Below are 19,892 nucleotides of genomic sequence, written 5' to 3'. Positions count from 1 at the left end.
CCCACTCAAGCAGTACCTGGTGAGGAGGTCAAGGACCTGCTGTTTGCGGCTGGGAATGGTGGCAAGAGCTTCCACAATGGTGCAGGCTGCCTGCCTGGCTGCCTGCGTTGCTGGAGTGAAGAGCACCTGCAGGACACAGGAGAGAAGCTCCAGCTCAGGGGACAGCCTGCCTCGCCAGGCCCCCAACATGGCACAATCAACTGCCACCCTTCCAGAAGTCCTCTGGGCACTTCTCAGGGAAAAGATTAAAGGTGAAAACCAACAGCTAATGCCAGATGCAACCGTGGTTGCTCAGGAGTCCCCTTCTTCATGGAAAATTTCTTCCTCAAGCAATCTGGAGGATGCCCCTAATGGCTGAACTAGTCAAATAATCAAGTCTTTTTCTTAGCATACATTTCTTTTAACTCTATTTTTGGGATAGCTATACACTAAATACTTCTACCTAGTAAAATATTTCTCATTTTATGTATTAGTGGACAAGTGGATGCCCTTAATTACTTTAATCCTTCCTTATGTTTGACAGAACAAAGAGAGAGGGCAGCAGGAGGTAGGGATGAAAGGAGAAAAAGGGAAAGCAGCATTGAGGCTTTTTTCTGGTTAAGGGGCCAGGGAGGATAGTGGCAAGCACACCAGCTTGAGAAAGGCACAGGAAAATCCTGTCTTGACCAGTCTACCACACTGGTAGCTACAACCAAGAACCTCCCATTGCTTTCTATATCTGAAAGGAAGAGAGAGCAGAGCAGACACATGGGGAGGAGCAGAAATGGGCTGCCTGGCTCTGGGGCAGAGGGCCGAGCACGTGGTCACTCACTTGCCGCAGCCAGTTGTTATGGCCTAGTTTGAGATCCAAGGGGGGCGTCCTCTTCCCACGACGACTCAGGAACTGTTTCCACCTCCACACGTACTTCTCGGTCAAATAGAGGTGGCGGAGCTCTGACTTGCTGGGGGACTTCCCATTGCCATCTATCCCTGGCAGGCACAGGGGTTCACCAGGGGTAAGGAAAGGAAGTGACAGAAAGTAGGGATTGCAGGGCTGTCGTGATATGGGTAAGAGGGTTGACTTCCCCGGTCTTGAAGAGACAGACACACCTCTGATAGGAAGACACTTCTTCCAGGATTCATAGGATGCTTTGGGGTCTCTCTTGAGCCACAGCTGAGCCTGGGCATGGATCTCATTGCAGTACGGTTTGACTGTGGTGAGGGCTTCAACGGGGACGTCCTGCAGGTGGAAGGCCGAACAGGGTGGGGAGCTTCAGAGCATACCTGAGTTGGGCTCCAATACAACGGCACATACGCCCCAGCGGGACATACGCAAAAGCAAGGATCAGAAGGATCAATGTTTGTATCAGTTATGCCCAAATATGTGTTCCTGTTAAAGCATTCTGGCCCAATTTAGCAGCACCAACTCCATGCTTGGCTTCAAGTCACTGCTTTGACTGCAGAGGATAAGATGTAGCTGGCTTCCTATAGACCATCCTACAACCACAAACACCAATTCCTATCCCAAACCTGACTCGCAGTTTCCTTAACCTAAATCTTCAAGGAGTCTCTGAGCAGTCTCCAGAATTTCAAGAGCCACTACTAAGCCGAACTAAGGTGCACAGCAGAGAGATCCATACAGCACTCTAAGCTTGCCGTTCTCAAGCTTTTTGGCCTCAGGACGCCTTCACTCTTAAAAAATTACTTAAGACTCTAAACAGCTTTTGTACGTATGATTCTATTGATATTTACCATGCTAAGAAGCATGAGAAATTCTTAAAATATTTACTAATTTCATTTAAAAATGAGAACAAAAAAAAAAAAAGGCAAAAATAAAATAAAAATAAAAAATAAAAAATAAAAAATAAAAATGGGAACAAAGGGACAATGTAAATGACATTTTTTATATTTCCAAAGTAAAAATCATCTGAAGAAGTGACACTATTTTTGGTTTTTGAAAATTTGCCTAACAGACTGCCTTAGTAGGAGCTGGATTCTCCAACCTACTTCTGTGTTCCAACTGTTTGGGAGAAGTTGTTTGGGCTGAAGTGCATGAAAAACACCCAGCTGCATACAGATACACAGCTGGAAAGGAGAAGAATGTTTTACTAGACTGCTCATTTAATTGTGGGTTTCTTTCTTTCTGATACTACTATTAACAAGTTATAGGTTCTTAAAGATTGGCTGTTACATGGAAGCTGAAATCAATGGATAAACTTTTCACAGTCCTTTTTTTTTTTTTTCTTTTCATAGTCCATTATACTAAAACTCGTTTTACCTACTCATGATTCTGTAGCATTTGCTGGTCATTTGGAAAATACTGGCTCACTGAGTTATGCCAATGCCTCTAAAGTGACAGGCATACTTCATTCATTTTTAAAGAAAATGTCTGCTAAACACCCAATTCTGAATGACAACTAGCCTGGTGCACATTTTCCCAAGCACATTTTCTTACAGGGGCTCCGTAAGAAAAGCATCTGGCTCAGCCTGCATCTGAAATAATACCCCATGTGCTTCTCAAGACAAGTGCTGTAGCAGGAGCACTTCTGTGTACTTCCACACTGAATATTAAAAACACAAGTACACCAGAGTCAAGATTTACTAAAATTCACTTGTGCTGCTTCACCAAGGATCCCCTTGAGTCAAAGCACAGGACAGTGAAGAGCCCGGCCAGGAGGGTGGCTGGGAGCTGTCGCCTTTCCCACTGAGGCTCCAGCAGCCCAACCCACCACTGAATATGTGCCCTTAGCACCAATGGTGCCAGACCTGAAGGGGCAAACAGGGTCAGCGGAAGATTCTGCAACAGACATTGACCTCACAGATTCCCGGATAGTCTGGGCAACACCCAGGCATCTGGGAGTCCCAATGTTAGAACTGATGCTTTCTCTAGGCTGGCGTTAAGCACAGTGTGAACATCGATATGGGGCTCTGGTGCTTAGAGGGTAAGCAACTCTAGAAATCTGCTGCCTCACTCTGGAAAAAATCGATGGTTATCTGAAAGTAGGGTTCTTCTTCAATCAAAGGCCAATTTTATCTAAGAATGAGCTCTGAGGGGAAATAAACCTCACCAAAGGGAAGGAAGATGGATACTTCAGTCCTGCCTTTTTTTTTTTTTAAGATTTTATTTATTTATTCATGACAGAAACAGAGAGAGAGAGAGAGAGAGAAAGCAGAGACACAGGCAGAGGGAGAAGCAGGCTCCATGTAGGGAGCCAGACACGGGACTCGATCCCAGGTCTCCAGGATCACACCCTGGGCTGAAGGTGGTGCTAAACCGCTGGGCCACCAGGGCTGCCCACCCCCCCGCCCCGCCCCAGCTTTTTAAAAGATTTTTATTTATTCATGAGAGACATACAGAGACCTAGGCAGAGGGAGAAGCAGGCTCCTCTCAGGGAGCCCAATAGGGGACTCAATCCCGGATGCTAGGATCATGCCCTGAGCCAAAGGCAGATGTTCAACCGCTGAGCCACCCAGGCGTTCCTGCCCTGCCTTTTCTAAGGACTGTCTAGGAAAAGGAGAGTCAAAGAAAATTCAGTGAACTGTTCAGGATCCAGCTTCCTCCCTAGTGCTAACCACTCAGAAAGCAGTCTTCCTACAATGCTAAAGACTGTTCTCACCAAAGGATTCTATCAGGATGGGGCAGGAATCAAATAGCCCAAGGACCACAGAGGAGTAAGGGACAAGGAGCCTCAGGCATGGCCGTGAAGAAGAATTATGGTCCATGTTTTCCAAAGGCTGTTACAAGCACATCAATCTGGGGCTAGGCTATGGTTATTTTAGAATAAAACTTGGCTTTCCTCTCTCACTTAATGATTCACTGAGTGGCTATCATCTGCTAGATATTACACTCTGCCCTGGACATAAAATAAACGTCTAAACTAATGTCCCTGGGTTCAAGGAGCTCACAACCCGCCTAGCAGGGAACTGGATCTTCTAAGGAGCAGCTCACTGAGAGGGGAGATCCTACACAGTAGACAGCATGCAGCGGCAGCCACCATTTACTAGGGACTAACATGAGCCACACAGCATTCTGGGCATGTGACCGCATCAAGTAACTGATTCTTCACAATGTATTGTGCTCTCATTTCAGAGGTAGGCAATCTGAGGAGCCTGAGTCAGTAACTTGCCCAAAGTCACAAGGCTAGTAAATAGAAGAGCTGGGATGTGAAGTCTTGCTTCAGAGCCTAGGATCTTCACCAAAGCACCATGCTGCATGGTCAAAGTCACAGGGGCAGGAAAGAACACTGTGCTCTCTGGGAGCTGTGAGTCCTCTGTCCTCCAATGGGACTGGAAAGACAGTCCTCCAGTAAAGCTGTCTTGTTCAAGGCTCTTGATTTTCATGTTTATTTTACCCTTGAGACTTTCCTCTGAGAAACCTTCTTTCTCAAAAATCCCAACTCCTAATAAATAAAATCTATAAAAGGTGGGGGGGGGGGGGTCCCTGGGTGGCTCAGCAGTTTAGCGCCTGCCTTCAGCCCAGGGCGTGATCCTGGAGTCCCGGGATCGAGTCCCACGTCGGGCTCCCTGCATGTAGCCTGCATTTCCCTCTGCCTGTGTCTCTGCCTCTCTCTCTCTCTCTCTCAATCTCTCTCTCTGGGTCTCTCATGAATAAATAAAATCTTAAAAAAAAAAAAAAATCCCAACTCCTATCTGCTGAAGTATGGCGAAGGAAGTGCTGGTGCCCCACCACGAGCAGGCTGAGTGCCGGGTAAGGCAGGACACCATGCTGGCTGGGGCAGGAGGGGGCCACCGCCTTGCTCTCTGTGACTCCCCACCCGGTACCTTGTTCTTCTTGCTGGTTGGAGCAGGTGGTTTAATCAACTTCTGCAAGATCCGCAGGCACATGAGGGTAATGTTCTCCACAACCACAGGAGTCTTAATGTTCACGGCCATGAGGAAAAGGCTGAGAGCTAGGGGCAGGGATAGGAAGGACAGGCCAAGTCTCAGTCATAGCACCCTGTACCTGCTCCAGCAAGGCTGTCCATGGCGGCTGCCCTGCCCCACCACCTCTGTGGCTAGAACTGCACCCGAAGCCCCCATCCCCTTTCTGAAAAGCCCCTAACCAGCTCACCACAGCGTAACCGGAGTTCCCAGCAGCTGTCCTCCTTTGAGATGGAATCTGTCAGCAACAGCATTTCATACTGAAGGCTGCTTGCCTAGAAGGCCAACGAGAGGAGACATGAAAAGAGGAGAGTCTGCAAGTGAGACCAGGACTGGGCCTCATGTCCAAGCTCTGATCAGGGAACTCAGAACTAAGATGTCTAGTACTCAGTGGCACCATCAGAAAGAGAAAGGAGGGGTAGAGACCCCTGTACTCCATCCAGCCAACCACCAATTTCTCTTCTCCCTGAGGCTGGCTCTGACCTGGGACAGTCATTCTAGGGTAAGAGCTCTCCAGGCTGCTGCTCCTTGCCTCCCTAGCCACGCCAGGGAGACTGATGGAAAGAAAGTGAGGGAACGCAGGAGAAAGAGGAAGGAGTCAGAGTGTGGCTGTCCTGCTTACCAGATCGGGATTGGCCCAGTGGCCCTTCAGGGCAGTGGAGACTTTGCCAATAATCAAGTCATTCATTTGCTGGGTGGCTTCTGGATTGTCTCTGGGGAAACAAAGAAATGGAAGTCCTGTTACCTACCTGAAGGAGCACAGAGAAAAGGCACTCAATGCCAAGGGCCACCTGGCCTCCCCACGGGCCTGACCACAAATTGGCCCCACAAGACCTGGATCTGTAAGAGAGTGTCCATCACAGCCACCTGCCCCACAGCAGTCACTGGGGAGAGCAACTACAGCATCTAAGAGATCTCCCCATGCACAGCCCAGGCTAAAGAGACCTCCCCAGGCACTGCCTGGTGCACCACATCCTCCAATCTCTGAATTCGGGGGACCCCTGCCAGGATGGGTTACAACACTTTCCTCATTTTCTCCATCTGCCTCCACTTTACCTCCCATGAGGTACCCACATTTCCCACTGACGCCTCACCATAAGAATGTCTGTATTAGTCATGACAATGTCAATTGTACTAGGTCACTTTCTCACTTCCTTCCCTGTTTCGAATAAAAACCAGAGTCCTTCCAATGGCCTAGAAGATCCCCCCAGGATCTGGCCCCCAGAAACGTCTCATTCTCCTTCCTGTTTCCCAGGTGGCCTCCTTCACACCACCTACACAGCTCCCGCATCATCCCCAGCACAGGCCTGCCTCTTGCTCTTAAATGTGAGGTTTCCTATGTGTGCAACCACAGCTGAGACATCTTCATGGCTTGTCCCCTTACTTCACACACGTCTTCTCTGACCACCTTCTCCCAGCAGCAATTCCTGCCACAGTCAGGGGTGCCACCCCAGCTGTACCTCCCTTTCACAACCCAATCTCCTGACACTGTACTTGTGCAAGTATCTTTCTACAGTTCTCCCCACCTGGACTGCAGGCTCCAGGAAGCAGGGACTCTGTTTCATTTACCACTGCACAGAGTCCAGAACAATGCCTGGCATTCAGCAGATGCTCAAAAAACACCCACTAAGTGAATAAATAATACAGCAAGAAACAGTTACCAATCACCTAACATGTCCCGGAACTCATGTCGCACACTTAGTAAATCTAGCTCTGGCGACTGCATCCACAATACTAGTACTCAATAAATACAAGTTATTGCCCACGAGTTATACCATTCCACCTTCGCCACAAGCCTTTAAGGTATTTACTATTATTATCAGTATTTTTCAGATGACGAAAACCTCAGCTCAGGGAAGGTAGGTAAGCTGTCCAAAGCACAGAGATCAAACACTGAGCCCAAGCTTCACTGCTAGGCTACACTGTTCCACTGGCCTCTTCCATGTGAGTCTGAAGTCCAAGTGCCCGGTCACTCCCTTCGCTTCCCTCACCAGAATCCAGAGACTGTTCAGGGAACTTCACTGGAACCAACAAAGTACAAACCAAATATTCTTTTTATGAGGAAATCTGGTCTCAAATGCTCACAGAGTCTGCTCATCCAGACCCCTGGCCATCTCCTGCACTTCCGCCCTCCTAAGTAAGCCAGCCCGTCTGGCAGTGACAAACACCACACTTTGCACCCCCAAGCTCCCAGCATGGCTGCTACCACCAATTTCTGTGCCAGCAGGAGTTACTGTGTCCACAATCCCAAGGCAGGCGCTGACCGAGTTAGCAGGCACATGAGCTGGCGGACCTCCTCCCGCATGCCTGCAGAGCCCCGACGGAGATTGTAATCAAAGAGCTCCCGGATGAGGCCCTGAGAGACGAGGATGTGCCTCAGGGCTGGATTGGTGGCCAGGGCCCGGAGCAGTGTGATACAATGTTCTGTGACAGCCGAGGCGCAGCCGTAGCACTTGGTGGAGGATGTGTGGCCACAGCCCAGGACAGATAAGGCGCGGTACTGGCTGGCAGTGAAAGTGGGCTGCACGGAGGTTCGGGACGATTTGGTGGCCGCTTCCCTCTGTTGCAGGTCATATTCCAACAACTCTTTTCGTGAAGCAAAGACTTTCTAAGAAAAAAAAAAAAAAGATAAAAGAGATACAAATTAGCAATTAAAGGAAGGAGAAAGGGAAAGTTAACTAGAAATCAGGTTTGGTTTGAAAAAACACTTTAGGGGTGCCTGGGTGGCTTAGTCGGTTAAGTGTCTGCCTTTGGCTTAGGTCATGATCTCAGGGTCCTGGAATTGACCCCACCTTGGGCTCCTGGCTCCGTGTGGAGCTTGCTTCTCCCTCCCCCTCTGCTGCTCTCCCTGCCTGTGCTTTCTCTGTCAACTAAATAAGTAGGTAAAAAGATAGCTAGATAAATAGATACATAAATAGATATATATATATCTATACATAAATAGATACATGCATGATCTAATTTAATCTTTGTGATGACCCCACCCATTAAATATTTCATCCTTGTTTTACAGAGCAGGAAGCTGAAGCTTAGGAAGGTTGGTGTGCCCAAGACAAACGGCAGAATCAGAACTCAAGCCCTGATCAGAAGCACATGTCCTTAACTTCCATGTAATGCTGTCTCATAAAGAACAAACACAAAGATCAGAGATGTAGGCCCATGAAACAAAGACAATTCTAGGGGGCAAAGAACCAGCTTGTCTGTGGCCAGCCTCCCATCCCACGGAGATTAGGTCAGTAATATTCCATTGGCCTCACAGCCCACCTTGGTTGACTGGCATTGGTGTGCCCTGCCCCTCCAGTCTACAAATATGGCATATCAGAAAAAAGAGGGAACAGAATCTTGACACCCAGTTTTTTAAAACTTGCCACCCCTCTGCTGAAAGATGAGTTGTGAATGGGCCAAGGAAAACAGATTTATTTATTTTTTTTTTTTTTTGGAAAACAGATTTATAATCATCTGTTATCCTCAGTCTTCTGGAACAAATTCAGGTCTCTGCCAAGCACCAGAAACTATAGTGGGAGAGAAGCTAAATGGTTCAGCGACCTAGACCTTGCCTTTTCAGCCAACTGAGCAAGGGAAACCCAAGATTTGAACTGCCGGAGCGGGGCAACAGGCCTGCTCTGAAAACAGGAGGGGTAACACTTGACAGAACACTAGAGCGGCTCCAGTTCCTCTACCTGGATGATTTTGGAAAGCTCATCAAACGAGTTCTTGCAATCTCCACAGTACTCCTGAGCCAGCTGCAGGATGTACCGATTCACGCTGGCTGAAGTGGAACTGATGCCCCCAGCTGTCCCCGAGTCATCCTGCAACCCAAGAGGTATGCTGTCAGCCTCCTGCTTCAGACCCAGAGCCCTCTCCAGATGCCCCTCTAGCTTGGGGTTACCTGTGGCTTTTCAGGGGCTGCCTCGTTCACTTTGCAGAGCAGGTTCTCCAGCTGTGGCCGGTGTCCCATCAGCTGGTGATACACTCGGTCAGCTTTGTCCAGAAGTGTATTAATGTTGGAAACAGCCTAGCAGGAGAAGACAGAACTGTGTGTGAAGGCTTTTCCTTGAGTGATCCCAACTGCTAACCGTTTCCTGAAACATTTCCTACAGGTCAGGTTCTGCGTTTCATACATTCATCACTTCTATTCCTCACAATAATCCCTGGGGTTGGTACATTATTTATAGTAACATACAATATGTATCTAACACAATATACATAAAAATACACAATGCTGAGAGAAGTCATTTTCATTAGGTCACATAGCACTAAAAAGACACAGCAGGAACTGGAACTTTGGTCCTTCTGACTCCATAGCTAAATGTTCTCTTGCTTCCCATGCTGCTTCTAGCAGCAATCCCAAAAGCTCCCCACTTTTGACTATCATCTAATCCCTAGTCCCACCACACCACACAGACTGAGAACCAGACCCTGGATAAGCAGACACTGCTGGAAGGCCAACAGCTGTAATACGAGACATCTCTGGAATAAATGCAAGGCACTCATCCGACTTCTTCCTGCCTTTCCAAATCTAAAGTTACATGCCCCTTGAGACATTCTAGTTCACTGCCAACATGCTCCAAAGTCCTATGTAAATCACATGTTCCAATGTCATTATCTGCACCCGCCTGAAAGCCAGGTCCTAAAGAGAGTGCTGAGTCAAGGAAGACTTGGATGAAAAGGAAAAGCACACTGCCCTCCAATAGCCCTGCTGCCCAAAGCTCAGAGCAAAGCCACTGTCCTTGAGTATAGGACAGACCCAGCCTCACCTTCTTCCGGTCTTCTTCATTCTCAATGGGATCCACTGCACAGCAAGGCTTGGCATAGAGCATAAAATCGAAGCGAGCGTATTTACAGAAACCACAGGCATTGCAGAGGAAGGGATCTTTTTCATCGTAGTTGATGGACCTAAAGAACCAAAATGTTTCGGTCAAGGAGGGGCGGCAGCAGAGGTTTGGAGTGGTGTGCAGGGACTGTGAGTGCCACACGCATATTCTGGAACTGTGTCAGGATGACAAGAGGTGAGGATGCTTACACAACCAGGTAATGAGAAAGGATGACTTGGAACTAAGCTGAGGGATCCCCACCCCCAGGCTACCACGGGACAGGTGCAGGCACCGCTCTTTCTTCCACCACCTTCTAGCCTTGAACTCCACACACCCATAACCCTCCAATAATGATGAAGGCAGCAAACACCGAGACTCTTGTAGGGGATACAAGGGACATACGTGGCCCCAACCGGGGCGACACACTCTCCCCCTCACCTGCATTTGTGACACTGGTAGACATTCTCTCCACAGTTGCCACAGACCCCTGGGTTGGCAGGGACGGAGGCACTGCAGCGGGGGCACTGCAGGGTCTCTGTGGAGGCCTGATAGTTTTCGTAGAAGTCCGCAAACTCAATCATCAGGTTGGAGGCCACAATGGGCAAGGGCAGGTCGATCTTCACCTCTGTCTGCCCAGGGGTCAGCTGAACTTTCTTGGCCTTATGCCAGCGAGCCGGCCTAGGAGAGAGAGAGTGGCAGCTAGAGGGATAGAGGGCCGGGGAGCCACTTTCATACCCCTCCAGTGACAGAGGTCTGAGGAGACAAAGAGCAAGACTGTCCCCATGTGTTCTCCTAAGGTAGTCATCACTTTAAGAAGTGAAGATACAGCAAATAATACCAACCTGATTTTTAAAACATTCACTATAGAAAAGAATATAAGCACTTTAAGGTGCTCTGTAGAATCATTTTTTCAGATTCTAAAAAAATAACAAAAGACATTACTCCAAAAGTATGCTGCCCTGAAGCCTGAATCCCAAGAGGTACCATGTGCCAAGTACAGACCAAAAAAAAAAAAAAAAAAAAAGCATGTAATTATTTAGAATAATCACATTAATCACAGGTAATATTTATTGGGCACTTAATATGTGCTAGGCTCTGTTCTCAGCACATTACATACACTAAACTAGTTCTAATCCTCAAAATAACACCCTAAGAGTGGACTTATCTCCATTTTACAGTTAAAGAAACAAAGGCAGCACAACTCCCATGTCGAGACAGGTAGGAGGGCGGGGGGTGTAAACCCACGGTCTTACTACAGAGTCTGAGCTTCCAGCTGCTGCACCGATGCTACACGACACAAAATGAAATCCACCTCCTCCAAAGGCGGTGGGTTATCCCAGTGAGCAGCTTCTACTTGCAGGTCACCAATGTTAGCTACTCCTCAAAGGAAGAAAACTTCCTGCAGGCAGTGCTCCTAGCAGCCGTCCAATGATGTGGTAAACTCTAGCTTTACTCTGCCGCTCAGAGTGATACCAATACTTCCATTCCGTGCACAACAGCCCCAAAAGTCTTACTATTCAAGCAGCACCTCCCCACGTCCTCTGCCCAACAGCAGTGCCTGAGATTTCAACAAGAGATCGGTTTCTGGGAGTCAACACTATAACCCACGCTGATGCCTTCTTTGGCCCACAAACGACATGCCCCCACTCAGACACTGGAAGATGTGAGCTAGAAAGATCCAACTTGGGCAGATATAGAGGGAAGGTACATGTGGAAATGGAAGGACAGCCTGAGTACTAGAGGAGCTTCTTGAGACTTACTGCCTGCTCCATGAGCAAGAAAACAGTGTCTTAACTGAAAAAATGACAACTACTTCCCAATACAGATGTTATAGAAAACTAGAACTGCCCTAATTAACATGAGTAGGAGGAGCCTGAAGTTCCCTCACTCAGCTTCCCCTCCCAAGGAAGGCTGTGAATTGCTTCCTGAGACCCCAAAGGCTCCACTGGACATGATTTTATTATTTTTAATTTATTATTATTTATCTATGTATACACATATGTATGCATACACACATAGATTTTATTTATTTATTTATGAGAGACCCAGAAAGAGAGAGGCAGAGACACAGGGAGAGGGAGTAGCAGACTCCATGCAGGGAACCCGATGTGAGACTCGATCCTGGGACTCCAGGATCACGCCCTGGGCCGAAGGCAGACGCTAAATCACTGAGCCACCCAGGGATCCCCATCCATGGACATGATTTTTCTTTTTTTTTTTTTTTTTTTTTAAAGAGAATGTCTCTTCTTTTTTTTTTTTTTAATTTTTATTTATTTATGATAGTCACACAGAGAGAGAGAGAGAGAGAGAGGCAGAGACACAGGCAGAGGGAGAAGCAGGCTCCATGCACCGGAAGCCCGACGTGGGATTCGATCCTGGGTCTCCAGGATTGCGCCCTGGGCCAAAGGCAGGCGCCAAACCGCTGCGCCACCCAGGGATCCCCATGGACATGATTTTAAAAGAACCTTTGTCAACACCCTTAGGAACTGTGTTTCACTTTTGTCTGCGTCATGACGCAAGGGGGTAAGAAGATCCTACCAATCCCTACGGATATGCTGCTTTACCCGATTCTAGCAATCAGAGCCAGCAAAGCCTTACAAGCTGCCCCTTCCCAAGTCTGAGGAGCCCTTACTTGTTTTTTAACTCTACGATGGCCTGCACAGTCCGGTTGTTGTAATAGAGGTTGATGGTCCGCACCATCTTTGTCCGTTTCAGATCTCCAATTTTCACTGTCACTTTGCTGATGGTGTGGCTGCCGATGAGCTTCACAACCTGCTGGGTTGTGGTGTACCGCGTGTCCACTTTAATGGAAGACAGCTTGATATACTAAACACAGGAGTACACACAAAACATTGTATCAGTTCAAGGTAACTGGCTCATCCTGCCTTCTTCAAAACTGATCACTGTAACCCACTCTTCATCCATGGATAAAGTTTCTATTAAGGGTGGTTAAGTGTGGCAAGTAAGCATGCCATACCACCAGTGACCAAACACCTATGTGGCCACACTCAAGCTCCAGTAACAAGAAACCCACTAGCCCTGCAAGCCTCATGACTGCCCCTGTTGAAGACGGCACTTACACAGAACGGCACCTCTGGATTATTACACACCAGGCAGGGATCGCTCTCCAGGTAATAGCCATCAAATTCCACTAAGCCAGACAAGGTGCTAAGGAAGAAACCAGTCTCAGCATAAGGAAATCTTCATCTTAGAAAGCACTGAGCTTCACGAAGAAGCCATGAATGAGCCACTGCTCAACATTCCCTGAAGTGAGCCCCACCCTAGTAAGAACATAAGGGGAAGTGAGAACTCCCAATAGGGCTTAGACGTCACAGGAAGGGAATTTCAACCAATTTACCAAGATGGTTCCTATTTCTGAGCTGTTCTGAGGTCAGAGGAATCCTAAAAAGTGACATTAAAATTTGACTCCAAGAAGAGTCACAATTAGATTTACTAAAAAAAAATCACTGAATTGTATACTAAAAATAGGTGATTTTTGTGATATATAAATTATACCTCAATGAAGTTTAGAGGGAAAAAAAGTCACTATTAAAACTAAAGAAATAACAGCTTGTTTAACCAGCAAATAGTCTTTCAAAAGTTTTTTTTAATATAGCTATTTTCTGTAAACTTATCTGATTTAGACTTAGACACTTGAAATTGAGACATTCTCAAATTTCTGCTTACCAAGACTTAATTTAGCAGTCACATTTTGAGTACCCCATGGGCACATGGCCTCAGCTACATGGGAGGGATTCGAAAACCAACTAGGCAGAGATGTATTGATTCTTATGTAAAGGCCAACCAATGTGGAAATAGCAACTGGGACTTCAAACAGGGAGAAAGCAGAACAAGCTCACTTGTAAATATTGGAGTTGGGATGGTTGGTAAGAATGTGGTTTTGGGTCCGCAGAATTTCCACAGCCTTCTGTGAATACTCCTTCAACTGAAACAGAAGTCAATAAAAAAAGGCCACAGTTAAAGCCCAAGGGAAAGTCTTACTGGCAAAGACTTCTGTCTTCTGTCTAGCTGATACTGTCCAAGAAGCACCAGGCCTCTCAGCCCCCACGTAAAATCATACAAGGCTGGGCCTAACTCCTACAAGTGTCCAACAATCTTTAGTGACAGCCATCTCTCTAGACCCTGTACATGAAAATAATTTCTATTCCCAAGGAGAAGTCATGAAATGGTTATCCAATTGCAGAGACACTTTTAGGGATGTCATCAGGGCTGCCAGGAAAACCTGGGGTACACCTTCTTTCCTAAAGCAACTTTAATGGGTTGCATTTTCCTCCCCACCTGATTACCTCCTGTTGGCTAAGGCAAATTGAGCCTGTACTTATTTGCTAACATATGTTATCTGTGTGGTATGTATGTTGGCAGTGCTTACCATACACCTAAAAAGATTTCACATATGCACTCCCTATGCGGGTTGATGATGTTCTTAACTCAAAAGAAAAAAAGGTCAAATATGCCAAGTCAGCCCCTCTGACCATATGTCAATTGTTACCTTCTTCTCCGTTTGTGGGGTTTTCAAGGAGAAATATCCTAGTAGGTCCACAAACTGGGCAGCCTTACGACCATAGGCTGGGAGTTCTGGCCATATGGACCACATCAGATCTAACAGAAGTTCCTGTTGAGATTTACTAGAGTTTCTGTAGATAAAGGATAGTTCGTATTACCAATCAGCAGAAAACCTTGTGGTTCTTTTTATTCATCAACTAGGCCCAAGTACCATTTTTATAAATATACATATCTACCTCCCCACAACCAGGGGTTAAGTTTGAATTGTTTCTGCACTCTTTGGGCAGTAGATCCTAACAGGCATAGCTCCAATCTTTCCTATCTTCAGAAGGTAGCCTAAAGAGTGAAGCCTGGTCGCTTTACAAACTTGTAAACACAGCCCTCTCAGGAAAAATGATCATTTCTTACTTAAAACATCACTTTAAAGGCAGATAACTTGATGCAGACATCTATAATAGTCAAGAAGACCCAGGCTGATATAAATACACTGGGACTGTGAATGTGTGATGTAAAGCAAGACAAAACTACATTGTCCACTGGGATCCTGGACCCATGCAGACTGCCAAAATGAACCCTGGGACCCTACCTGTAGATATGCAGGGTCAGACAGTGGGCCTGCCAGCGCACCGAAGAAGAATTGGACTCTAACAGGAAACAACGCAGGAACTGAACCAAGGTCTCCTTATCTGCAAATTTGTTCAGCTGGTTCACCAGAGCTGTGCACAGCTGGTCCTCCTGGCTGCCTGAGCTCTCACCTGCAAAATCAGGGGAGGACTGAGGACTGGAAAACAGGAAATGTGCTCTAGGGTCTCAAAGCTGTTACTACCAGATGGAGACGGAGGCAGTTCAGTCCATTTCTAAGAGTTTCAACTAAATGATTTTAATTTGAAAACAACTTTAACTTGTTTACTGGAGAACAAAAGGCCAGCCCCATATGAGACCAGCAATAATACTGCTACCAAAAAAGCACAGGACGAAGTGCCGACACAGGCCTGGCCCTGAGCACACATACAGCTACCCTAGAGGGGGGAATCTCCTTTCAGGGGTTTGCTCCCTGAAACAGCTGTCTGAAGAATTAACTGGGAGAATGTAAACCGCCTGCACTGCTCTCCACCCTTAATCACCCATCCCAGGACTCCACAGACCATGAGAAACAGTAAAACAGAAAGGCTTTTGCCTTCCTGATAGTAAGAAATCAGCCAAAACACTTCCATGTGTAGAGATTTAACAGTTTACCAGGCATGTTTACAAGCATCATTTGAGGCTCACAACCTCTCCACAAGGCAGGTGTCCTGTATTACTTCATGGGAAAACTTGGGTTACTAAAAATGTTTAGTGCACTCTCACCTTTCTTTGGTATGGGAATCCACATGATCAAGGTGTAATTGACAATGGAACCAAAACTAGATACTGGACAGCCTCTGAGCTGTCAGGTCCTAGTAAATAGGGATAAAAGCCCTTTCCAAGGAGGACCATAAACCATGTGCTCCAAGAAATCAGAACACATTGCCCTGGTCACCAAGGTAAGAGAGTAACGTTTACCCTCTTTCTCCTTTTCCTTTTCTTCTTTCTTGCTTTTCTTTGTAGACGACTTGGACTGTGTCGTGGCCTGACCAGAACTGGCAGCCACAGGGGCTGTGGAAGAGGAGGCACTCGAGGAGCCCGCCGAGGCTGCCAGCGCGGCAAGGACTTTGCTGCCACACAGGGCACAGGAGAGCAGCTGCAGCAGTACTGGGGACACCCCCTCATCCACCAGGAAGCTGACTTGGAGGAGGAAGTACAGGACGGCTGCAGGCAGAGGAGACGGGTCTCAGCTCAGAGACAAATGTGCTGGACAGAGGTGCTGCAGGGGCCACATCAGCACATGCTGGGACTGCCCCCACCCCACCAGCTGGCGTTCTGAATCTTCTCTACCAGATGCTGCCCAGAATTCACACCTTGTGCACAAATAACCTAGTAAATGTCCTGACAGCTACCTAGCCCCACTTCTTTCAATAAGACGATTCTCTAACTCCACAGGCTCCTCTTTAGCTGTAGCTCCACAAACTGGAGGTCAGCTACTCCTACTGTGCCCCCCTAGTACCCCCAATTTTGCATCTGACCCTTATCAATCTCAAGTTTTGACTGGTCTTCTTAGCTAGGCAGAGTTCTAGCTATGTGTCTTGTTCACAGCCCTATCCCTGGCATCCAGTTCAGTGCTTGGCACAGGGCAGGCTTCAATAAGTAGTTCTCAAAGGGATGAACAAATAGGCACTGAAAGGAGCTGCCCTGCTTACAATCGTCTTTGATGCAGAATTTCTGCCAGTTGACGGTTCGCTGGGCAGCAATCTCTGCACAAGCCTTCAGGTGCTCCATCTGAAAGGGAAACCAATTGCCAGAATGAGTAAGCCCACCAATTGGCCTGTGCCATACCAAACATGCTCTCCCTTGAGGGTGATCCTGTGCCCCGGTGAGCCACCACACAAATACCCTTTGTTTTCAGGGACCCTTCACACCACTCATTAACACAGCAGGAAAGATAGGCCATGATGGGAAACTATGATCCAGTTTCCCTTTTTTTCTTTTCTTCCTACCCTCCCAGTTTACTTTTCTCTTGTTGAAAAAACAACTGTAAGGACAAGAGTTTTAGAGTATACGTGATACCAAAGATATTCTCATCTAGAGGCTCCCATGCAATATATTCAGTTCGATCCCCAAAATCCGAACATCTTCAGGCACATCATTTCTTTAGTATTCAAGGACAAAAATCAGAGATTTGCAAATTCCAGGTTGATCCTATCCTATCCATATGAGCCAATGACACAGGAATAAGCCCAAGCTACTCCTCCTCATGATGGAACCACTACCAAGTGGAGTGGGGATGGTGAGGGGGTTATCTCAGATCTTGAAGCCAACCACACTTAATATACATGTGATGCTTTAATATACATGTGATGGATCCACCCTGAACTCAACTGTGGCTGCTGACGTTCTCTGAGTACATAAAAGCCCTACACCAATCCATCCTATTGCCTACCTGACTCTCATCACAAGCCCTCTCCCTATCCCACCATACCCCTCACCCCTCATACCAGGCTGATGAGTGTGTCATACTGCAAGGCAGAGCCTGAGCTGGCTGTAACCACACTTGCCCGGAGGAATATCCCTTGTTCCTCCAGCAGCTTCTTGATCCCACGCACGTGGGAGTCCAGGGTGTGCAAATCCCGGAGCTGGCGATACTTTTCCTTTGACCCACAGATGAAGAGCAGAAGTTTGCGGACTTGACGACGCACAAAGGGAGTTTGCTGGATCATCAGGTACTTGAGAAGAAAGGCAACACAAAGAATTAAGGGCTTAGGAAGTGTACCACCAGTGGCTCCCTGGGCTTTCATGAACTGTTAGTGAAAAGTGGTAAGAAACACACACCAAGCTATTTCCTCATGGCCAAGCTAGCCTCCAGTGAACTTCAGTATTCCTGACATGGGCATGAGAAAGCTGTCAAAGAGGGAGAAACAGTAATATTCCTGCTCTCTTACTGGGAAGGTTCTGGAATCTACAGGGAAGCTAGCCTCTGCTCCAGCATACCCAGAGTGAAATGGTCAGGAAAACATACTCAGAATCTTTCAGGTTAAAGAGGTGGAGAAGAGGTTGAGTTGTTCCATCCATATAACCTGAAATGGTCACCGCGGGTATGCTAATAGCCTATTCTTCCCAGAGTTAATCTCAAGCTTGCTGTGATGGCAGCTAATCTTAAGCTCGCATCCCTCAGCTGCCTCTAACCCCACCCATCACACGCTGCTCTGCAATAGCCAGTCCAGAAGTGTACTAACTATGCTTCTCTGACAGCTGTCTCCCCCTCAAGTCCTGCCAATAGGGAACAAAAACAGGCATGAGAGGGTACAAGGAAAAACCATTAGCTCCTTCCTGTCTGCCTGCTATCCTGGTAGCAGCCCTTCGCTCTGGCAGCCTCCATCAGCTCTTTGGTGTTTAAGGACAAACCATCCACAATTGGTTCTAATCATCAGCATCTTCCCGTACTTCCAGAATCAACTGCATCATGTCCTCTCAGAGCTCCTGGGATACCAGCTACAGCACCCCTCCTCAGGCCCACCAGGCCGACTCCACTTCAGACACAGGGCTTCTGATGCCTGCTGCCTACAGTTACTGTTTCTGTGTTCACTATGGGGGGTTTTTTTTTTTTTTTTTTGGTTCTTCAATGACCGTTCAACCAGTTCCCTGTGTTAAAATCTCTGTAGTTTAGTCTATTTTCTGTTTCCAGACAGAGTCCCAAATTATTAAACCCATCCCTTACCATCATGGCAAAAAAAGTTATATACACAGAATCAGAAACTAAAGCTATAGCTTGTTTTGACATCCACCTTCCATGGTTTCACCATTCAGCACACCTGGGAAAAGACCTAAACAGTGTGAGGGGTGCTACTGGGGGAAACACTTCTGCCGGTGAGGACGGAAGGAGGCCATAAAGGCTGTCAGAGCCAGGGTGCCTAGGTGGCTCAGTCGGTTAAACTTCTGCCTTTGGCTCAGGTCATGATCCTGGGTCCTGGGATCGAGCTCTGCATCAGGCTCCCTGCTCAGTGGGAAGTCTGACTCTCTGGCTCCTTCTGCCTCTCCCCCTGACATGCACATGCATGCGCTCGCTCTCAAATAAATAATTTTTTTTTAAAAAAGGCTGTCACAGGGTCACAGGGCAGCCCAGTGGCTCAGCGGTTTAGTGCCACCTTCAGCCCAGGGCGTGATCCTGGAGACCCAAGGTCGAATCCCATGTCAGGCTCCCTGCATGGAGTCTGCCCCTCTCTCTTTCTCTCTCTCTCTCTACCTCTATCTGTGTGTGTGTGTTCTCATGAATAAATAAATAAAATCTTAAAAAAAAAAAAAAGCTGTCACAACTGATGTGTTCTTTCCTCCCCACTGCCTGGGCCTTCACTTACCTCTGAGAGAAAGTAAAACCATGAATGATCAAAGACAGGAGGCGGGATTCTAGAGTTGGTATCGGCAATCTTCTTGATTTGGTAAGGAAGCCTCAGGACCATCTCTGTGAGAAGCTGAGTGTAGGCCTCAAACACATCAGCAGCATGACCCTGTGGGAAGAACATCTGCGTAAGAACCTGCGACGGACAATTGTCCACAGCCACAGTTTGGAAAAGGGCTGGTTTACTGCTCATTAGGCACAGCTTATATTGGAGCTGGTAAACAGTACCTTCCAAAGCTGGGGCCATCACGGCCTGACAGCTTGGTTTAAAACTAGCAAGGACCCAGAGCTCCAGGGGACACAGATCTCACTTGTCCTCAAAGTTCCAAAATTTCACACTGTGGACTTTGCACTGATTATACTCTGCTTACACGAAAATTAAACTTCTAATGGGAAAAAATGGGGAAAACAGTGGTGGTGGAGGATTTCTGACTTTCTCTGAGAGATGCACGGTCTATTCCCTAGAACCAAAACCTTCTAGGATAAGAGACAATTAAATAAACCAGAAAAGGGGGACCTGGGTGGCTCAGTTGGTTAAGCAACCAATTCTTGGTTTGGGCTCAGGTCATGATCTCAGGGTTCTGGGATGGAGCTCTGCCTCGGGCTCTGTGCTCAGAGGGGAGTCTCCTTGAAGATTCTCTCTCCCTCTTCCTGTGCCCCTCCCCTCACCTGCATGCATGACCCTACACCGCACACGCTCTCTCTCTCTCTTTCTGAAATAAATA

At 47.3% G+C, this 19,892-nt stretch overlaps 1 protein-coding gene across 5 annotated transcripts in view; it reads right to left on the bottom strand.

The window, feature by feature from the left end:
• Positions 1 to 19,892, bottom strand: part of UBR4 (ubiquitin protein ligase E3 component n-recognin 4) — a 132,809-nt gene that overhangs the window by 30,828 nt on the left and 82,089 nt on the right. For all 5 annotated transcript variants that reach the window (XM_035714056.2, XM_025446817.3, XM_025446816.3 and 2 more), the window contains 20 exons: positions 19,127 to 19,276; positions 17,270 to 17,497; positions 16,475 to 16,553; positions 15,741 to 15,986; positions 14,785 to 14,953; positions 14,185 to 14,329; positions 13,535 to 13,620; positions 12,755 to 12,842; positions 12,307 to 12,500; positions 10,113 to 10,352; positions 9,618 to 9,756; positions 8,750 to 8,875; positions 8,541 to 8,669; positions 7,125 to 7,468; positions 5,483 to 5,573; positions 5,051 to 5,135; positions 4,762 to 4,889; positions 1,090 to 1,219; positions 812 to 969; positions 17 to 126 (listed from right to left, as the gene is read on the bottom strand). In XM_035714056.2, coding sequence (XP_035569949.1) covers positions 17 to 126; positions 812 to 969; positions 1,090 to 1,219; positions 4,762 to 4,889; positions 5,051 to 5,135; positions 5,483 to 5,573; positions 7,125 to 7,468; positions 8,541 to 8,669; positions 8,750 to 8,875; positions 9,618 to 9,756; positions 10,113 to 10,352; positions 12,307 to 12,500; positions 12,755 to 12,842; positions 13,535 to 13,620; positions 14,185 to 14,329; positions 14,785 to 14,953; positions 15,741 to 15,986; positions 16,475 to 16,553; positions 17,270 to 17,497; positions 19,127 to 19,276 — 3,065 coding nt within the window. The remainder of the gene's footprint in view (positions 1 to 16; positions 127 to 811; positions 970 to 1,089; positions 1,220 to 4,761; positions 4,890 to 5,050; positions 5,136 to 5,482; positions 5,574 to 7,124; positions 7,469 to 8,540; positions 8,670 to 8,749; positions 8,876 to 9,617; positions 9,757 to 10,112; positions 10,353 to 12,306; positions 12,501 to 12,754; positions 12,843 to 13,534; positions 13,621 to 14,184; positions 14,330 to 14,784; positions 14,954 to 15,740; positions 15,987 to 16,474; positions 16,554 to 17,269; positions 17,498 to 19,126; positions 19,277 to 19,892) is intronic.

The sequence above is a fragment of the Canis lupus genome, chromosome 2, assembly GCF_003254725.2.
Source record: "Canis lupus dingo isolate Sandy chromosome 2, ASM325472v2, whole genome shotgun sequence".
In the NCBI taxonomy this organism is placed as follows: Eukaryota; Metazoa; Chordata; class Mammalia; order Carnivora; family Canidae; genus Canis; species Canis lupus.
Note: the sequence above shows the minus strand (reverse complement) of the source record. Positions and strands in the feature narration are given on the sequence as shown.